This window comes from Terrapene carolina, unplaced genomic scaffold (assembly GCF_002925995.2).
Source record: "Terrapene carolina triunguis isolate 2854851 unplaced genomic scaffold, T_m_triunguis-2.0 Scaffold374, whole genome shotgun sequence".
Taxonomy (NCBI): Eukaryota; Metazoa; Chordata; order Testudines; family Emydidae; genus Terrapene; species Terrapene triunguis.
Genome location: NW_020664725.1, coordinates 17,917,933 through 17,939,339, shown reverse-complemented (window position 1 = coordinate 17,939,339; position 21,407 = coordinate 17,917,933). Strand labels below are relative to the sequence as shown.

General features: G+C 53.7%; 1 protein-coding gene across 22 annotated transcripts in view; it reads right to left on the bottom strand.

Annotated features, from left to right (window-relative positions):
• Positions 1-21,407, bottom strand: part of PHLDB1 (pleckstrin homology like domain family B member 1) — a 108,290-nt gene that overhangs the window by 86,751 nt on the left and 132 nt on the right. For 18 of the 22 annotated variants that reach the window (XM_024207324.1, XM_024207329.1, XM_024207335.1 and 15 more), the window contains exons 1-5: positions 14,086-14,151; positions 12,920-13,037; positions 7,502-7,591; positions 4,988-5,111; positions 1,480-1,650 (exon numbers count right to left, since the gene is read on the bottom strand). In XM_024207324.1, the coding sequence (XP_024063092.1) occupies positions 1,480-1,650; positions 4,988-5,111; positions 7,502-7,591; positions 12,920-12,988 (454 nt within the window). In that variant the 5' untranslated portion in view covers positions 12,989-13,037; positions 14,086-14,151. Of the gene's footprint in view, positions 1-1,479; positions 1,651-4,987; positions 5,112-7,501; positions 7,592-12,914; positions 13,038-14,085; positions 14,152-21,407 lie in introns of those variants that run through there. The other 4 variants (XM_024207326.1, XM_024207325.1, XM_024207332.1 and 1 more) reach the window with 4 other exon arrangements.

Below are 21,407 nucleotides of genomic sequence, written 5' to 3'. Positions count from 1 at the left end.
AGCCTGTAGCAGGGTTTGAACCCAAGAATCTTCAGCACCCTGACCACAAAAACTAAAGGAGTAATCCCATTAGCTGGTAGCAGTAATAGGCTGTTACCCTCTAATGCAACTGCCAATAGAAGGGGACACAACACAAGCTTGACCAGTGAGTCACACTGAGGTTCTAGAAAGGATTATTATTGCTAAAGAAATTCCCATCAGCAGAGCTGCCTGTGCTGTCCTTGCCCTCCATGGAGCCCTGGAAGGCTGAGAGGATGGGGAGGCAAGCTGGGAGTCTTGCATTTCCACAATGGCCAACCTTCCTTGCTCTGGAACTGCACACACCATGCTAGCAAGGCAAGAAATTTCTTCAGAAATACTAGCCTGGAAAATTCCAATTAACCACTGACAAGAAGGGCCTGTAGTATCATCCCCTGGGCACATGGGCCATTTCCAAGGGAAGAGACAATGAGATGTTAAGGAGAACTGGTCCTCATCAAGGTGACAGGGAGTATGTCTACACAGCAAAGAAAAACCTGCAGCTGGCCCATGCCAGCCAACTCAGGCTCGCAGGGCTCAGGCTGTGGGGCTTTTTCATTGCTGTGTAGACATCCGGGCTCAGACCCTCTCACCTCGCAGAGTCCTAGAGCCCAGGCTCCAGCCTGAGCCCAGAAGTCTACACAGCAAGGAAACAGCCCCATAGTCCAAGTCCCGTGAGCCCAAGTCAGCTGGCGTGGGCCAGCCGTGGATTTTTATTTGCTGTGTAGACATAACCAGGGAGGCAAACGCAGATCCCTCCAGCTGAGTCAGAGCACTCAATGGCTAAAATATAAAGGAGACTCCAAACCTACAGCAAATGTTGGGGGCTCCTTCAGGAAGGGGGATGGGGAGGAGGAATCTCTGTGCAGCCAGGACTCCAATGAAGCTGCGCAATCAGAACCACATGCCACCTGCACACTAACCAAGCCAGCTTCTGTTCCTGGTGGGACACCCCCACTAACTCAGCACCCCAACAGGATAGTTACTGGAACTGGGCTTCACCTAATTAGCAGTCACCACTGGTGCTGGGCCTGCACCCAGGGCTGGGGTTTTAGTTCCACTGAAAGCAGTGACTCGCTGAAAACACAAGGCAAGTTCACCCTGAAGCCGATCCCAGCTCAATAAAGCTTCCGTAAAACTCAGTGAGGCTGGGCTAAGTTGCACTGGGCGCTCTCTCAAGCCCAGTTACCCTCACCTGCTCTCAGGATAACTATGATTCACGCAGCTCCAAGGCAAAGATGTACCCTAGCTGTAGACCTGCAGCTGGCTCCAAACATATCCAAAGTCAGAGGAAGTCAGGATCCACCTTACAAAGCTAGGAAAGCCAGAACTTGACCCAAACATCACCAATCTTTGGGGACTGAGGGGCCCAGGCCTGGAGCTAGTTGAGTGGTCAGGAGTGTCTTCTCATGCATTGCTCCCACCACAGCCAGCCTTGATGCCCAAGGGTAGGCACCTTACCTTGGGTCAGGCGAGTGGGCTGCTTAACCTGCAGGCCATCAACGGCACAGGCATTCCCGCAGGGGTGCAGGGTGAGGGTCCCACACACGTTCTCGATGTAGCAGTGCTCAGAGGCCAACCCAGCCCCCTGCAGAACAATGTCCTTAGCGGCCGAGCCAATCACCGTCCTCCCTGCAAGGAGAAACATCTGCTTAATGCTCCTTGGGTCATAACAAGGAGATCATGTGCATGGGATGGGAGGCCAAAGCAGGTCAAGCACCCCCATTTACAGTGGCTGAGAGGGGACCACTCACCCTGTATTATTGGTGCCAAAACCCCACTTGGTGTGCACCCCACCCTGCATGGGCACCATGTGATAGGAAGATGGGGGCTGGGCAGGAAGCAGCCTCTGTAGTTTTTGCCCAGAGGAGCTCCTGAACTGGGAAGTGGGGGTGGGGGGAGGACACGTAACTCTGTGGAATAACGGGAGTGCAGCCAGGGCTGAGGGGGGAGGGGAGCTTCTGTCCTGATGCTGCAGAGCAAGTGCAGGCCTGGGCGTCAAGCCACCAAGTTTTAGACACTGGTGGGTCTCCTAGAGAGGGACTGAAACAGCCTCTCCCAGCTCCTGTACCCATCGCCCCCTGCACACACACACAAACCACCAACAGCCACTGATTCCTCCACCTCAGGAAATGGGGGTACAAGCCCCTCATATAGGGGCATGACATGGGATCCAGAAGTCCTGTGCTCATTCCTCTAGGCCAGGCTGACTCTTAGAGCTCCGAAGGCAGGGCAGTCTGCACCCACAGGGTATGTGGCAGTGCTGATTTGTCCCTCCGGCCCCAGCACTCTGCAGCACTTGGGGGAACAGGGCTGCTTTGTACTTCAGAGGAGAGGGGAGTCCTTCCACAAGGCAAGATCTTGACAGCCTTGCAGGGTCCAGCACAGTGCTGCTCTCTCCTTGGCTGCAGAGATTAGCACTGGGCTCCTGTTTGTGGCCCAGACTGCAAAGGCCAGGCCAGAGAGATGGGACCTTGCAGGTCCTCAGGTCAGAGCCCATGCTCCTTGGGGCTTTTATCAGGGCTGCTATTGATCATGCTGTTTCCTGGGCAGCACTGGCTCCCTGCAGGGTCTCAGCCTATTAGCTGCTGGGAAGACATGGGGCCACTTGGGCACAGACAACAGAGAGCTAAATGTCGGTGGTCAGACACCCCCAAAGAGCGACCCACACATCCCAGTCTTGTCCCTTCTAGGAACATGAACCCAAGCAGAGATGCAGCAGAAGAGGCAGGAGGAGGCTAGTGATAAAGAATCCTGTTTCACACTAACCACTGTGTCCCTAGGTTCCTCCTCCTGCTCCTATCTCCTTCACTCTCTCTGATCAGACAGGCAAGTTCCCCTGGCCCCTCCACCTCTTCTTCCCCCCACCCCACTGCAACCCCAATCTCCAGCTGCCTCCTTGGGCAGGCAACTCCCACTCTCCTTTGACCCAGTTATCTCTAGCAGCTTCCTCTGTTGATTCTGTGATGAACAGACCCCAAGCTCTTGGCTAGCCCCCCCTCCCCCCCCATTTCACACTCTCAGGCCCTTGCTGACTATGTGTCCAAAAGCAAGGCTCACTAGGTACAAGTGCATGGCCCAAGAAGCAGCTCCGCTCTGCTCCCCTTCCCTCCCTGGTGGAGGAAGCACACTCCCTGTCTGAAGTGCAGGGGGCTCAGTAGGGTCTATGGGCATGTCACGCGTGCACAGGTGAATCCTTCCCAGTAAGACCTTGGACGTCTCCACAAGGAGCAGACCTGGCAGCTCCCTGCCTCTCAGGCCAAAGAGGCAGACAGGTTGCTAACAGCAATGTCTCCAGGGAGAGCTTGGCTCTTGCTTCTCTCCGGTTTTTAATCTGATCTTTAATCTGAGACTGCACTATGGCCTCAATAACAATTATTGGACACAGATGCATGCCTAAGGCTCGCTTCCCAACACCGACTGCTGGAGAAGGGCTGACGTTTGGAGGGGTTGATCCATGAAGGAGCTGGAGTCTCTGATCCTAAACTGAGAGGCAGGGGGCAAGTGGCTCAGGGATGGGGAAGCACAACTGGGTTCTGATCATCATGTGCTTGTCCCTGTAGCAGGGCCATTCACAGGGGCTGCCAGGGAGGGGTGGCGGGGTGTTATTGGGGATTGAAACTTTCCAGGAGCTTCCAGCGCCTCTGGGAGCCACAAAAATGAGCTAGCCACTCACCGTCAGGAGGGAAGGAACAGCTGCCCTATGTGCCTCTCACTCCCTCCATTCTTGGGAGCCAAGACTGGATCTGAATCCCATTGCCAGCCCAGCTCTCGCTGGGATGCTGGTTCCCATCTGGCTCTGGGCTGCTGAGCTCACATAAACCAGGAACGTCAGTGTAGATGTTAACCCAAGTCCCTGCAAGATGAGAGGGTGTGGCAGCACCAGCTCCCATTGCTGGGACTAAAGATGGGTGGGAATTAGTGCCCACCCCCCAGGGGCTCTGGGTATCCCAGCCAGATCCAGACTGTGCCTCCCCACCCCCATTTTCAGTGAGATTAACCCAGGTTCCGGATCCTACATTCAGCATCTAGATATGGCTATTTTAGTGGGGCTTTCTCAGCACCCTGCAGGAAGTTACAGCCACACAAAAGTGGATCACAGCAAAGCCCACACACCTGGAGGGGACGGGGAGGGGGCAAGGACATGGCTGGCAGCAGCAGTCAGGCCAACACTGACAGTAGTCAGCAAGAGCAGAGGGAATCACACAGGTAACACACTGCCTTCAGTCTGTGCATCGACTGTGGCAGAAGGCAAGTGCAGTGCAGCAGCGTCTTGCGTGCCAGGCCATCAATAGCCCTGTCTTTTGCCTCTCATCTGGGCTCCAAAAGCACCATGTAATCTTTCACTAACTATACCCTACAATCCAGGCAGGCAGGAGGTCCATATCAGATACTGGGGCGGGGCAGGAATATTAGCTCCATTTAGCAATGGGGATGGAGGGTGGCAGGCTAAGATTCTCAGAAGTGGTCACTAATTTGGGGGGCCCAACTGGAGACCCCTAGGGGATGACTTCCGGGGGCGCTGAGCACCCACAACTCTAGCTGACATGAGTGGAAGCTTGCGTGTGCTCAGCACCCCTGGAATTCAGGCCCTAGGGTTTCCAGTTGGACTCCCCCCCCAAATTAATGACCACTTCTTAGAATCAGGCCCAAGGGTCCTAAAATGGGGCATTCAAAATTAACAGCCAGTTTGAAAATTGGGGTGTAGGGGACTTGCCCAAGGCCTCACAGTGAGTCTATAACACAGCTGGGAATGGAATCCCAGCAGCCTCCTGTTCTACCCATTACAAACACACCCTCTCCACAGTCTGGCTTTCCCACGGTGTGACAGTTGGTCTCCACCAAGTGTAAGTTACACAGGGGGTCTCAGCCACAGGAGAGCAGGAAAAGTGACACCCCTTCCCCCAGGTGAGCTCCTAACCCCTATCAGCCTCTGCCCATTGTCACAGCACAGGCAAGGGGAACTTACCCTCTCCTAGGGGCAGGAGGGTGATGGCAGTGCTGAGCCGGCCACTGCCCAGGCTCACCAGATGTGGCTTGTCGGTCTGGACCTTCAGCCCCTTGCCCATGTCTATTAGGTCCAGAGGACTGTTCTGTAGGGAAGGATAAAGCAGAACCCCTGGTTAGAACATGCTCATCCCTGAACTCAGGGGAGAGGTCACTGGGCTGAGCCCTTCCTAGATGGGGGACAGAGAGGTTTTCCACCTGGCAGGAAATGCAATGAGTTTGGTGAGTCTCAGTCAATTCCTGGTGGACCAGCATCCACAGCACAAAAGCCACCCCAGTCGGTCCCTTATGGGCAGTGTCAGCAAAAAGGTCAAGGGCTGAACAGGCCATTGGGACTGCCCTCTCTTCTCACCCCTCCAGCGCAGGCCAGGTTGTGGATGCTGACCTTGACACTGACCATTCTGGAGGTAAGCAGAGGGCTCCAGAGCTGTCAGTCCGGCATGAGGACATACATATCGGGAGGCAGATATGGCACCAGCTGCTGCAGAGGAGGTGGCTCTTGCACTGGCAGCACCACGCATGTGGGAAAAGGACGAGAGGGAGCAGGGATGAAAGGAGCCCAGATCCATGGGGACAAGGCTGGTACATGTCTGGGGCACAGGCGGGGGTGTGCAAACAAGACCCCTGAAATGAGGAGCAAGGCCAGCGGTGCTTATGATAGGCAGGGGTGGGGCATGTTCTAAGAACTTGCCCATACATGGGTGGCTTCATCTCTAGGGCTTGAACGCAGGTGGAGCCAGCATTGGCGGGGGGAATTCCCGACCCAGATCCCACCATACTGGATCATTGCTCCAGAAAGAACTCACTGGCCAAACCTTCCCCTGCTTGGAGAAGCCGGAAGTGGCAGTGGGGATACAAAACATGCCAGCCATAACCCCACTGCACCCTTGCAGGCCCTGGGCCAGGCCGAACCATGACAAAGAGGCATCCACCCCTCACCCCCACTTGCTGAGGCCTCCAACTGGGAGATGCTCTCCTGGTTCCTTTACTGCAGCGGAGCTGCTTTAGCCCCTGAAACATGCCAGTAAACGGATGGATGGACAAGGAGACAGATGGGGTCTGTGCTGTGGGTTGGCTCCTACCCAGCAGCCTGTCCACAATCAGTGATTCAGATAGGTTCTATCTCCGCTCCCACTTTGCACAGCAAAGATGGATCATAAATATTTATGGGCTCCTTATCTTCCTGCTCTATATGACAGGGAAGAGCGGACGTGGAGGTCTCACAGGATGGCTGGCTGCAGCCAGCAGGGCAAGGCTCTCCTCACTGCCCTGGGCCCCTGACCCTACTGCAGGTAAACCAGAATCCAACCAGGCTTCACTTAGACCCCATCAGCTGCATGCACACACATGTACATGCAGGAATACCGACATGCATCCCCACAAGCACAGACTGCTGTGCCCCTGGCTCCACATTCTGAGGGTGTCTCCCTCAGCCCTTTTCCCAGAGCCCTGTGTGGGCTCCAGACAGCGGGTTAGCAAGTTGAGGAGTGGACTCCTCAGATGTGGAGTCCGAGGGTTCTGGGCCTTCCCCACGTCTCCAGATCTCAAGACAGGCCGGCTGTGATCTTTGCTCTGTGCTGCAGGCTTGGGGAAGAGGAGACTAGAAGGATGAAAAGTGACAATAGTCCAGCCCTAGGGCAAGGGGGATTCCATGGGCTCAGGTTCTTTTTAATAGGATCCAAGGTACTAGCCATTTAGCCCAACTGGATTTACAGCCAATCCCATAATAGGATTGGGAGGAAAGGCCCAATGGCACTCGGCAGAAGGCAGCTCCTGTCACCCACACCCTAGTCCTGGGGTTATTCAGAATACCAAGATCCCTTCAGAGTTAAGCTCTGGGAGAGAGTGGAAGGTGGGAGATGTGGCACAGAGCCATGCCATTCTCGAGCTCTAGGGTGGGGGATCATGCCTCATTGACCATAAATCATCAACAGCCTCTTATCGTGATGGGGCCACAATTCCTCTCTGGCAAACTGTTCCCATGTCCCCTCTCCACAAGATCCCCCAGGAGCCTTTAGGGCCAACTGGACCAAAGTGCAAGTACATGGATGCTGAACTGCCCAATCTAGAACCCCCATCTGGAATTGGGGTTTGGCCCATAACCGAAGCAGGGCCATGTATGAAGACTGACCCAGGCCTGGGAGAGGGAATAAACTCTCCCTATACTCTCAGGGGATTGCCAGGCCCATCTCCCAGCACTTGGGGCTGCTCTCTCTTTGGTTTTTGGGATGCCCTGATTTCCTGCTGGCCCCATCACTATGGGGACCTAAGCAGCCTGTATCGCCAGTACTCTCAGCATCGCCCCTGAATCCCTCTCTAGGACCAATAACCTTTGCTCATTTGTGACCCCAGTGCCAGTCTCTGGTGATGGAAGGACAGGGCATTAGCCCTCAAACCTCTCTCAGTCTGCCCTCCCCAGCACAAGGCAGCAGTGCTGATGCACTGGCTGGAGGAGGTGACCCCGGCACACACTCACCTGGATGACTGCTTGGACTTTGCGGGTCGGGCTGGTAACATTCCTGTTTGACGTTTCCATGGCAACTTCATCAATGTGCCTGGCACTCTCCTGGGAAGCAACCAGAAACACAGAGGGGGTGTTAGGACTTGAGAGAGCCCTCCAGTAACAGGAATACGACAGAACCAAACCAGCACTGTGCACGGGGCTGTGCTGCAGAGACGCACCTCTCCCTCCCCAACAGGGGATGCAGAAGGTTGGACCAATGAGACACAAGGTCACAGGCTGAGAGTAAAGTTCAAAGCAGCCCAGCAAGCACAGGTGAGTGATCGAGAGGCCCCATTATCTAGGCCCAATCAATAAAAGGAGAGAGTGGTTTAGTGATTATAGCAGGGGATGGACAATCAGGATGTCTGTGTTCTATTCCAAGCTTGACCTCTGGCAAGTCATTTCACTGCTCCAGGCCTCAGTTTCCCCATCTTTACAGTGGGGATCACACCCACCTATCCACACAGGCTGTCAGAGCTTGTGACTGTTTGTAACCAGCTTGAAGTACTTGGACGAAGAGTTCCAAAGAAAAGCAACATGTCCTCAGCAGTACACATTCTACATCACGCTGCTCCCCCCACCCACCTACCCATAGACACAAGCAGCTTCCAGGCTTTTACCCAGCGTCCGCATTGGCATTATTTTCTTCTAGAAATGGGTGGGGTGTATGGATCCCAGTACTAAAGAGAGACAGCATTAGGAGAGTTGATGGCTGCAGCTCTGAGAGTTGGACACCAGGGGGCATAATTTCTGGCCTCATAACCTTTTACCAGCTGGGCTTTGCGTGACTGAGTCCCTGAGCCTCATTTGCTCTCTGCCTGCTCCTGCTCAAGTCAATGGGGAAATGACCACAGGGGCATCTGGCTTGGACCCCAGCTGAACTGGGTAATTCTGCAAACATACCTTGCCACAGGGTCTCCGCTGATGCGAAATGACAGTGAGCGGCACAAACACCCAAAAAGCACAGTAACTTCGAGCCCCTATGTATAGTATGCTACAGAACGTGTGCAGAGCATGTTTCACCATTCACCCAAGGATCTCCCAGCTCTTTACAAACATGAACTACATTACCATCATAAACCCTGCACAAGGCTTGTCAGGGGAGGTGTACGGGAACGGGCCAGCCAGTTCTCCAGCACAGCAGCTCTTTAACAGCACTCAGACTGGCAGGACAGGAAAAAGAATCTTCTCTTCCAGTGAAACTTCAGGGAACTATAGGGAGGCAGCAGGCAACTTCCCGGGGTTAGAATGGGGCCAAGACACCTGAGCTAAGAGCCCAACTCATACCATGTGCCCTAGGATGGCATGAGTAGCCAGGGGCTCAGTTCCATGTCTCAGTTCCAAGGGTTACATTTAATGGCAAATTCCTGGTTCCAGATGCTCAGAAATTGTCTCAAGATTACATTTCTCTGTCCATCCATCCATCGATATTCTCTCTCTCACACACATTCACTAACATACACTTGTACACAGAGCGCATAACTACAGAACACAGAACAAAAGAGGGAGTCTTAACTGAACAACAGCTTTGTAGAGACTCATTTTTAAAAATCTACATCACTAAACCATCACTGAGGGAAAAACCCAACATCTGGGATGCAGGGAAGGAAGGACGAACAGATACAGACGTACACATACTACCTATGACAACGCATCCATGCTTGCCCAGCAGCCCGCCCCACTAGTCAGCAGGGATGTCATGCACCAGCCAGTCTCTCTCCCAGGTGCTGCTTAGGGAACTAGAACCCCACACATTCATGTGTGCGCACACAGCTCCTCAGACCCTCTGCATGTCTGCACATGCCCCACATTTACATACATGTTCAAACACACACTTGCACACACACAAACTGACTAACTGAAACCCGATTTCAGCTCCTCCTACATTACCATCCTGGGCAGGGTTTCTGTCCCTGCAGGAAGAATAAATAAAGCAGCTTGGAGAGGAAACTGACCCCACAAGCCAGTGATTTCCTGCACTCTGGCGCTCAGACCACTTGGGCCAGCTTAGCAGGCTGGGCCAGGCTACAGTTTCTAAATTTACCCCCATCCCACACTTCCATCTTGGGGTCACCCTACAGCAGGATGGCAGCAGTAACCCCCTCCTTGCTGGCCTGGTCTGTAAGAGCTTCCAGAGCAGATCTGAGGATGGACAGTTTGTGGGGAAGAGACCTCACTCCATTTGGCCTGTGGCTCATTGGGTTCTGTTGGCTCCCCCACTACAGATCACATGGCTTGTGACATTACCATATAATTATAAGGACTGCTCCGAGCCTTGTGTTGTCTGAGTGCAGGTCAGGGGCAGATTGTATCACCTGGGTTCCTAGCAGCTGCCCCCAAACCACTATTTTGAGACAGTGTGAAGCACTAACATTCTCCCTGTCAGCAATGAGGGTGGGGTGAAGCCTACGCTTTTAGCAAGAATCACTTTGCTTCAGAATAAGGTTAAGAGGCTCCGGAGAAGGCTGGGATCTGCTGGACCCTTCAGCCCCTGCTTCCCAGCAAGAGCTCCCCTATCATATAGGCACCAGCTCTTTAGCCAGTCTGGTGTAAATACCCCAAGTGATGCAGCCACCACTCCTTCCCCAAGGAGCTGCAGACAAATCACTCGGATGGAAGAGTATTGTGCTGGGATATTCAGAGCTGGAAAGATGCACTGGACTACTGAGTCCCCCAGCAATGCAGGGCTCAAAAAGGACTACAGAGGAAGTGTCTGGGAGGAATTAGAGTTGCTGGTCGCATTTATCTGGGGAAGAGACAGCCCAGCCCCTCCTTCCTCGACCAGGCCTCTGCTCTTTGTAAAATGTTATTTTGCTGGTATTAAGGCAGAACTAGGTCACATATGGCTCATTAAAAGCAGCCCAAGCTGTGTGACACCAGTGCACCACCTACAGGCTAAGCCTGCATTGCAGGTGATAGCATGGACTTAGCCTTCTCCTATCATTGCCAATGGAGAACAATGTTCATGAATGCAGCCACTGACACTCCCAAGAGCCCCAACATGCTTTCAGGAAAACACGCTGAACTCTCCTCTCAGTTACCCCCAGGAAGCTTCCCTGGCCCTGCTTCACCTGCGCCCCGGTCAGCATTGGCCCCAGCGGGATTTGAGAGAACAGGATGGGCTGGGGTAACTTGATCAAAACAACTCCAAAAGTCCCACCAGGGGTCAGTGGCGATGCCTGACCTCCAGACAGCTCCCTGCTGTTCTCCACCAGCTCACCTTTGCCAGCTGGGCATTTCTTGTGCCTTTTCCTGCCAAGGCCTAGGGCCACTCCAAGTGCATGGAACGATTGTTTAGTTTCTGCTCCCACACATCCAGCAGCCCACCCATTACAGACACAGCCAGAACAGGGTTGCACTGCTCCTGGGTCGTATTAAAGGGACCCAGATCTCACAGATGCTTGTGTCTAATGCATCGCAAGGGCCTAGAGACAGACCCTGAAGAGGGGAAAAATTCCCATAGCACTTTTCACCTAGAAGGATCCCACAGTGCTCTACAGAAACATCACTCCCCTAGGACTGACATACAGCCACCTCTGGGGTGAAACGTGGCAGCTGCCACACACCAGCACAGTGACAGGTTAGGGCAGACAGGGAATAACCACCTGTATCCAACTGAAACTGCTGCGGGCAGGATTGGCAGAGAGTAATTACCCAAGATGGGCTTTGGCCAGGACACTGGAGTCAATGCCCCGGCTTGTGGAAAGTGTCCTGGGAACTTTATTGCTCCCAAGTGACCAGAACTTCAGTCCACATCCCATCCAGAAGACAGGCCATTTGTGGGAGATGGGTTAGTAGAGTGTGAGGGCCTAGACAAGGCCCTAGTGTAGCCTGGGATCACTGCAGCTCATGGGCTTCATGGAGACCCAGTGCTGCCTTCACCTATCAGAACACCTAGGCCAGTGGAAAATACCAGTGCTAGCCCAGCATGCAATGCTCCTCTGGTTCCAGCTGAAGGCAGCTGTGATTTGCTCTTCTGTACAGCATATGTACAACCCATGACTGGGCTCTGGGACAAATGCCAGCACATACCCCTTAGATGGGCAAAGTCTGGGCTTCTCCTACTCTCCCTAGAGACAGAGCTATCTACAGGCTGCCCTGGTAATCCTAGCCCACAGATCCTCAGGCTTCAACCAGTGTAGCAAGGAGAGATCCTTTCCCTACTCTGTCAAAGCAAGCATGGTCTGTGGTTAGCACAAACCATACCCAGGGCGAGAGCACACAGCCTGGCCAGGAAGAGTGGGAGCTAGTGCGTAGCTATTACACACTGCGGAAAAAATGAAAGGCTGGAAAAAGACTGTTTTGACTCCAGGGCTGGGAAAGAACAAAATAACCATCAGTTCACAGTAAAGACCCTGGCTCCCTCCGGAATAGGCAGCTGAAAGAGGACAGCATCAGGAAGTAAGACCAGACAGAATTCAAACTGAAGTGCCTAGATTGGCATTCAGGCCCAATTTTCATAGCAGCCCCCACTGACACCAAGGGAAGCCAGGCTTCCCCCAAGCTGGGCCCTGGGTATGGAGTGGAGGAGCTGAGTTGGAAACATTATTTGTAAAAGGAGCATGCTGGACGTGAGGCTGAGTGATAGTTCAGGGGTTAGAGCCAGGAGAATTGATGTGGATCTGGCTGTCAGATGGACTGAGCTCCTGCCACTGCGAGCTGCCAACGCTCAGCTCATCTGAACCTCATCTCACTGTCTGGACAGTGATGCAGGGCCGTTTCCCTTCACTCCCTGATTCTCATATGCAAGCCTACAGCTACTGAGGGGCAGGACTAGCCCGTGCTGCATAGAGGGCCAGTGTGTGTTTTTGTGAACAAGTTGGAGAGGGGGCACTAGCTCATTACCACCAGGGCTTCTCTCCATTTGCTGCCACTTTCCCATGGCTGCAAAAGGAGTTTCCAACCTGCTAAATGAGATTTCCTGTGTGGGTTGTGCAGTCAGGACCTTTCCTGTGGGCCGTGGCACTGGGGGCAGAGAAAGGGAGCAGAGGAAAGATGTGGCACCGGGATCGGGGGTGGCAGAGTAGGAGACACAGTAATGGGGTCGGGCAGGGGGAAATGCAGCTTCCACATAGCATATTAGTGGAGCGGTTTGGAGCTCTCTAGGACCTGCTCCCCTTCCTGCTCAGACACCATTTGGCAACATGCAGCTGAGCCTGCGCCAGCCACCTGTTGGGCCAGAGCCACCCCTGGTGTTTAGAGGAGCCCCCGTTCGGCCTGGACTCCAGCTCCCTCAAGTCAGGGTCTGAGCCCGGATGCTGGCAGGACAAGGAGCCCATTGGACCCATGAGCACTGGGAAGGGCTAGACTTAGAGTTTGTGTGATCCCCCTGCTCCAATACACACACGCCACATCCCGAGCCACAGTGTGGTTTTAAGGTCCGCACCTTACCTGCCCTTGGATCCTCACCCTGGCACTGGGCCAAGCACCGACCACCAGCTTCAGTGGCAGAGCGTTCATGTCCCTGTGCTCTGTTCGCACCAGGGCCTTGAGGTGCGGCCTAGCCCAGCTGTGGGAGAAGTTGTAGAGAACAGTCTGTACTGCGAGCTCCTTGGGGAGGAGACAGGCGCATCAAGGCAGGAGACCCCAGTGGGGAGAGCCAGGCCAGCAGGGCCCCCAGCCCTAACCTCTCCCCAACCCCTGCACCTTCCCCACAAAAGCAGCTGCAGCCAGCTGCTAGCTCTTGGCTGCTGCTGGGCCAGAGGAAAGGCAGGCAGGCAGGGGGCTGGACTCTTGAAAAGGAAGAGAGGGAGGCCAGGATGGAATCATGCTTGGAGATTAACCCCTTCCCACCACAGCAGGCCACCGGATCCCAGCCAAACCCACAGAGTCAATGTGGAGTGAGGGGCAAGCGTCACATTGGGCCATGCTCTGGCACCTTCCATCGATCTGGGCATGGCAGCACCAAACCCACCCAGCTCCCGTGAGGGGTGTACCCCCTTCACAAACGGGGGAACTCCAGCACTGAGAGGAAAAGTCACCACAGCAGTCTATAACAGAGCAGGGGATAGAAGCCAGGAGTCCTGTCTCCCAGACTTGCCACCCCAGCTCTAACCATTAGGTGTCTCTCCTATCCCAGAGCCAGGACTAGAACCCAGGAGTCCTGACTCTCTGACTCTCCATACACACCCTTCAGCTTTAATCACTAGACTCCTCTCCCCTCCTCAAGACAGGACTAGAACCGGAGTTCTGATTCCTCTCCCACCCCACTCTAACTACAAGACAAGCCCAGGTTTCCTGCTCTCACGCTAGCCTAGCAGGGCACCTCCTCCGACCCATAACCATCGAGATGCTATAATCCTTATAAGGGATTTTACTGCTTTCCAGAGGAGGGGGACACTGATCCCGCCCAGACCTCTCCACAAAGATTTTGTACCATCTCCCCCATCCCAGTGCCCCGGTTGGAATCCTTGTGGGAGCCAGTGGCCACTCCATGGACCTGGCTATCTCCAAGGCTCTCCAAAGGGAACTCCCCAGTGCAAGGAGATAAGGAATTGGGGAGCCCCCCTCGGGGCATATTTCATGCTTCCTCCATGCCCCCCATCCCAGCCTCTCACCTCACCTCCTGGGAAGCCCCAGCACGAAGGGTGATTGCTGCCCTTCACAAGCAGACTCTGTTCTAGGAATGCTAGCAAGGGAGTGAGGCCCAGCCCAGCCGGGTGCCCCACCTCTGGCAGCAACAAGGCAGCCTTTCTTCTCTCACAGCAGCCTGCAAAACACTTCACTTGTTCCTGCCACGAAAAGAGGCGCAGGCTGCAAATGCCAAAGGGTCGGGCTCAGCTACCATGAAATGGCAACGGTCACCAGAAAAGCAGCCCCAGAGCCTTCACAAACAGCACAGACCATGCTCACCCCTCACACTCTCCCATGAGGTCACTTCCCCCTGCTTGCTCCCTCCTTGGCATCCACGGGGATCATGTCTCCCACAGAAATCCCTACATAAAATGATTGAAAAAGTTAAGAAAAAGACCTCTGTTCTTTCCAGGAAGGGAAGAGGTGAGCATGGGAGGACTTTACCTCAGCGTAAGGAGGATGAGTGCACAGAGGCCACCCTCAAAAATGAACTTCAGTCTTGCTCAGCTGGTGCCACTCAGTCCTGACTCACAGCACCCTTGCTATTCCAGCCTTGGGCTTCCCCCCCCTGCACACCCCACAGCTCTGCCAAAGTCCCTCAATTTCAACTCATAGCCCCCCTACTGTTCCACCACTGGGATCCTAAACCCAGCTCTGCCAAAGCCCCTCATTCAGACATGAAAATTACAAATATTTGACAACTCAGGCTGGAGCTTGCACTCAAATGTCAGCTGCTGCTGTTGGAGTCTTGGTGAGCTGAGTAGTCTCTGTGGCCTGGTCACAATACGGGGATGGGACAGTGAGCTGAAGCATCAGGTGGGAGCAGTGGGGGCCAACTGGCCTTGTGGCTGAATCCCTCCTGGCCCTTTCTCTTGGGCTGGGGCTATCAGTGGCAACACTCTGAAATGCAGTGGTAGGGCTGGGAGCATAGTTTGGCTTCAGGAGGGTTGGGGAAGGAGGATTTTTTCTCCTGGGTGTCTCATCAAATTTGTTTCTCTGAGATCCAGCTGGTCCATTCGGCTCAGATGCTGCCTTCCAAAGTGCTCACCTTCCTTTCTTCTTGTGCATCACTGCACGAGCCTCCCCGTGAGGTCCCTTTGAGACACCATAATGACTGCAGCTTTGTATAACTGTAACCCACCCCCAACCGAACAGAGGGGGATGCATATCACACTTCCAGCAAGTCCCATGTGGCCAAATCATTTCCCCTCTCTGTGCCTGAGTTTTCTCATGGGGATAATAACCCTGCCCTGCCTCCAAGGGCACTGTGAGCCTGGGTTAATTTATGCTTATAAAGCACCTTGTAGATGGGACCTGCTGTTATCTTACTTAAAACCAACAAAACACAAGGTGAAGGAGCACCCATCTGTGCCCCATTTAGTTGTATCTGCAGCTACTGAGGGCAGGTCGGACTCAGCCTGCAAATGCACCTAGAGTATGGAGGCCTGGGGGTGGCCAAGAACAGTATTTGGCCATGTGTACATCTACACACTCCATATGGAAGCTGGACAATGTCTATCATCCTCTCTAATGGCTGAACGCAGGTGTGGCAGAGGGAACACATGAGAGGAGGGGACTTGGGTAACCCACAAGGAATTTCAGCACTCTATGTTATATGCCCTGAAATATAGCATCCCTGGCCTCTTTCTTCCCCCCACCCCCTATTCCCTTCAATGAGTCACTTGGAAGCAGTCAGAGCAGCTGAGTTAACGGGTACACCACACAGCATCCAGGCCCTGCATTCAACTTGGCTGCACATTCACTCCACATCTGCTAATGTGTTTAAGGCACCAAAGCTGCCACCCCGTCCCAGTGAGCAATGGGCTGTTCTGCTTCCAGCCTGGGAATGTCGGAGGCGGGAGCATTGTCTTGGAGACAAACGTGGGTGGGAAGGGGACTTGTGCCAGGCAGCCCACAGTAACTAAATTGCAGCAAGGGCCCTGATTGGCGAGGGCTAATACAGGCTGGTGTCACAGTGTCTGAAACATCCCATCTGGGCCAGTTGCTGTGAATAGGCTAAGCTCAGCCTGGACTCATCCCTGCAACAAGCTGAAACAGTCCAGTGCTCAGGAAAGCTTGGAGCTGACCCAGGCTCCCCACTCCACATTTCAGCCTGTTGAGAGGAGAGGGTTGGGAGGGCAGTTCGGCCCCAAAGCCTGGATTTGAATCCGCTGTTTGGGTCTGATCTTATCTCAAAGGCTGTGCTCCCCACGGCTGGGGCTCCAGCTACAGTATTTGTTCTCATCCCCTCTTAGCACAGAGCTGGCCATGTCATCACAGGTGCAAGGCCCAGTAGAGAGGCCAGCCTGCCGCAGAGGCTCCTTCCCCTCTTTCTTTTTTCCAATGGCTCCTTCTAGGCGGAAACACCCCACACACTCTCCATCCCAAAGACTACACACACTGGAGCCCTGGTCACATGTTGCCAAGGCGACACAACACGCCTGGCAATAACAGTAACATAAATTAGCTCCAAGATAGTTACACTGGGAGACAAAGAATTCTCTGCCCCACCCACTGATCTCAGCTCCCCGGAGGAAATGAGCTCCCCTACTGGGGTCATTAAAGTGTGCACAGCTGCCAGCTCCATCTCCAGCCCCAAGTGTTTCCGCAACTCCTCTTGCCATACTCCATACACAGCAGTCAACCCTTCCTGCCCCCCAGACATTCCGTTTTGCCTGCCACCACAAGGTATTGCTAGCCAGGGAGATTTGGGAGTCAAAATAGGGACCTGCTTTTTAACACTGTGGAAACATAAAGGACCCAAAGGCAAAGGGAGGCATCCAGAGGGGCAGAAAGAAAACATAAAACAAGCGCTGCCTCCCCCATCACCCACTAGGGGCAGGTCTGGAAGGGTTTATTCAAATGGACTGGGTTCAGATGTTCAGTTAAACAGGGTACCTAATACATGAAGAATCCTCAGGTAAGACAGCTAACACCTTACCACAACAGTACTTCCTGTCAAATTAATGCTTAGGAAAAAGACTGCAGTCTCCAAAGAATTAACTAGATAAATCTCTAATCTGCCTTTTTGTACCATGGAAGGGTTTGAGTTTGGGCAACCCAATACATCTTAGTTCCAATTCACAGCCCTCCTGCTATCCCTGCCCTATAGTCCCCCATGCACATACAGCTCTGCTGCTACCCCCACATTCTGACCTGCAACCCCCTGCTAGTATCCCAGTTCGGAGCCATGCCCTCACCCCCAGATCAGCAGATGACTTCAATCCCAACCCACAGTCCCCCATGGTTCCCCACACATGCATACAGCTCTGCTGATGCACCTCAATCCAAACTGCAGCATCCCACCCCACTCCCTTTCCCAGATAAAAGAAAACAAGGCTGAGGTTCTTGACCTGTATTTTACAACAAATCTCAAGTGGCAGATATGACACACCAGGAGGCCCAAGGCAGATCTGACCTGAACATCATTTATAAAGGCTGTTTGAATTCATTACATGGGAACAGGACAGTGGCCAGGTCCAATAAGAGAAGAGCAGCAGGGTGTTGTTCTACTGCCACCCACAGACACTCTGAGGAATCCCACCAAGCCAGAACAGCAGCGCTCACTTGCACCAGCCAAAACACCAGGGCTCGAGGGGGGACACTACACGAGAGTTCAACCAGAGATACTCCCAAGTGCCACTGTTTTAAAGCTCAACAAACAGACGTAACAAGGGAATTGAGACTATTTGCAGACCTGCCAAGCATTAGGCACCTGGTGACTCTCCCACTCTTGGCAGCATTATCACACATCTTAGGTAAAGTATCACAAGGCAGGAAGAAGAAATTCCCCCAGAAAATGCTCTTAGGCCTCACAGAAGGTGCACTGGGCTGGAGCCCAAGACCAGAGCTTCTGGTCCTGCCTCTTTTGGTGAGAGGTGTTAATGTTACTGGCAGTTCACACCCCTAACTACTGACAAAGAAGGTGTCCGAGTCCTAAAAAGAGAAGTGCTGGAAACCCAGCACAGGGAGCAGCTGAAATCAAGGCCCATTCAGCCATCTCAGCATTTTTACATGGAGATGGATGAAAAAGCAAGTGGCCCTTTAAGAAGAAAATCCTCAAACTCAGCACAGAGCAGCTGGGCAGCTCCCTCTGGGGCAGAAAGAGCATGTCTGTCCATAGAGGAACCTCCCAGGCATGAGCATGGGAGATCAGGATTCCTATTGATTGGTGTGGGCTTACCCACCAACCATCACTCCCTGCCACAGAGGGGACAGCCAAGTTGAGACCTACCAGGACCAAACCAAAGGGAACCCCAGGATTGTGTATAGACAAGCCCTCACAGAATCATAGAAGATTAGGGTTGGAAGAGACCTCAGGAGGTCATCTTGTCCAACCCCATGCTCAAAGCAGAACCAACCCCAACTAAATCATCCCAGCCAGGGCTTTGTCAAGCTGGGCCTTAAAAACCTCTAAGGAGGGAGATTCCACCACCTCCCTAGGGAACCCATTCCAGTGCTTCACCACCCTCCTAGTGAAATAGTGTTTCCTAAAATCCAACCTAGACCTCCCCCAGTGCAACTTGAGACCATTGCTCCTTGTTCTGTCATCTGCCACCACAGAGAACAGCTGAGCTCCATCCTCTTTGGAACCCCACTTCAGGTAGTTGAAGGCTGCTATCAAATCCCTCCCCCCCCCATTCTCTTCTGTTGACTAAACAAGCCCTGTTCTCTCAGCCGCTCCAGCCCCCTGATCATTTTCATTGCCCTCCGCTAGACTCTCTCCAATTTGTCCACAACTTTTCTGTAGTGAGGGGACCAAATCTGGACGCAATACTCCAGATGTGGCCTCACCAGTGCCGAATAGAGGGGAATAATCACTTCCCTCGATCTGCTGGCAATGCTCCTACTAATACAGCCTGTAGCGGGCTAGTCACCCTGCTCCACCCCTGAAGGAGTTAAAGCAGCCCTGGAGAAGGCTGCAGCTGGGAAAAGGTAGGCTGATGGGGAAAGCAGCCACAGCTGTGGCCAGCTTAATCAGGGCCCAGCTGGCCCTGATAGGAGGACTGTGGGCCAGAAGCTAGTACACACACACTCTCTCTAGCTTTCAGAGAGAGAAGGACCTGGCTGCCTGGGAAGCTGAGGAGGGTACCTGAGGAGGCGCAGTGCTGGGGAGGGGCAGAGGGAGGGAGCTGGGGAGCTCCAGCCTAGCAAAGCCCCAGGCCGAGTTAAGGGCCCACAAGGGTATTAGGGCTGCAGAGGGGCAGCCCAGAGATAGGCAAAGGCAGCTGGTCCAACCCCCCTTGCTGATGATGAGTGGTCATGACAGACTGCCGTCTGCCCCAGTGAGCGGGGGCTAGATGATGACTGGCAGTAGCCACTGAGGCAAGGTGGGGACAGAGGGGTGGGGGTTCCCCGGGGTGGAGAGACCCTGATTGGGGGTTACTGCTGGGGGCAGAACCCTGATCTAGAAGGGCACTGGGGTCTGGGAGGGACACGGGGGCCAGCGGCAGGTGAGACATTGGCCTGCAGAGGGCGCTCTGGGCTGGAGAGCTAATTCCCAGGACGACCAGCAGGAGGTGCCGCGCCAGTGAGTCGTCACCTCACCACACAGCCCAATATGCCTTTAGCCTTCTTGGCAACAAGGGCACACTGCTGGCTCATATCCAGCTTCTCATCCACTGTAATCCCCAGGTCCTTTTCTGCAGAACTGCCGCTTAGCCGGTCGGTCCCCGGTCTGTAGCAGTGCATGGGATTCTTCCGTCCTAAGTGCAGGACTCTGTACTTGTCCTTGTTGAACCTCATCAGATTTCTTTTGGCCTAATCCTTTAATTTGTCTAAGTCGCTCTGGACCTTATCCCTACCCTCCAGCATATCTACCTCTCCCCCCAGCTCAGTGTCATCTGCGAACTTGCAATCCATCCCATCATCCAGATCATTAATAAAGACATTGAACAAAACCGGCTCCAGGACTGACCCCTGGAGCACTTCGCTTGATACCGGCTGCCAACTAGCCATCGAGCTGTTGATCACTACGGGTTGTTGAGCCCGACAATCTAGCCAGCTTTCTATCCACTTTATAGTCCATTTATCCAATCTATACTTTAATTTGCTGGCAAGAATACTGTGGGAGATGGTATCAAAAGCTTTGCTAAAGTCAAGGTATATCACATCCACCACTTTCCCCATATCCACAGAGCCAGTTATCTCATCATAGATGGCAATCAGGTTGGTCAGACATGGCTTGCCCTTGGTGAATTCATGCTGACTGTTCCTGATCACCTTCCTCTCCTCCAAGTGCGTTCTATGCTCAAGTCATTCCTTCACTTGACTTGCCAATGGCTAAATAACCACAAGGACAGCAGCAGCTTTGGGCTGGCAACAGTGGGCCACACAAGAGCCCTCTTGCCACACTCACACAGAAGTGACCGTTCCCAAAGGCACTGTATTTTCCACTGCATGCATCCATCCGATGAAGTGGATTTTAGCCCACGAAAGCTTATGCCCAAATAAATGTCAAGTATCAGGGGGTAGCCGTGTTAGTCTGTATCTACAAAAACAACAAGGAGTCTGGTGGCACCTTAAAGACTAACAGATTTATTTGGGCATAAGCTTTCGTGAGTAAAAACCTCACTTCTTCGGATGCATAGAGCAAATAAATGTGTTAGTCTCTGAGGTGCCACAAGTACTCCTCGTTCTTTTTGAGGATACAGACTAACACAGCTACCACTCTTAAGCCTAGTTAGTTAGCATCATTTCATGGGCACAGAGAGAGGCGAAGCAAGTCAACACCAAAGCTGGGATTCCTGGCTCCTAACCCCTAGCCATCAGTCTATTCAGCCAAGACGCCTCCCCTTGTGTGTAGCTGGACTCTGAATAGCCATTTGCACTAAACTGCCCAGGGACTCTAATCCCATCTCTCAGCGAAATGGGGAGGCTACAGGTCTGTAAGAATTGCCCCGCACTGTGGCTTCGCAACCCCGCGCTCCCTCCCCTTCCTGGAGAGAGGCGGCTGCATGCCAAAGACTTGCTGCTACAGATTATGGGAGAAAATGTCAGAAATGCAAAGAATTCTGCCAAAGCCATTTCTCTGGGGCAGCACGAGCCCTGACTCAGGTAGGGGACAGAGCCGGGTTTGTTTGCAGCAGCCCTTTCACGCGCTCCCACCTAGCCCGGACAGCGCTGCTGCGGGCGGGGGCATCTCCGCTCCTCCACTGTCCCGTCGCCCCAGCTCACAACGGGGGCAGCTTTCGAGGCGAGATCAGCCCGTTTGCCCCGCCGGGCTCGCACTCCAGGCACCCACCAGAGGCCAGCCAGGGTCAGACCCCCCGGCAGCGGCCGGAGGCTGCCCCAGCGCCCCGCCGCC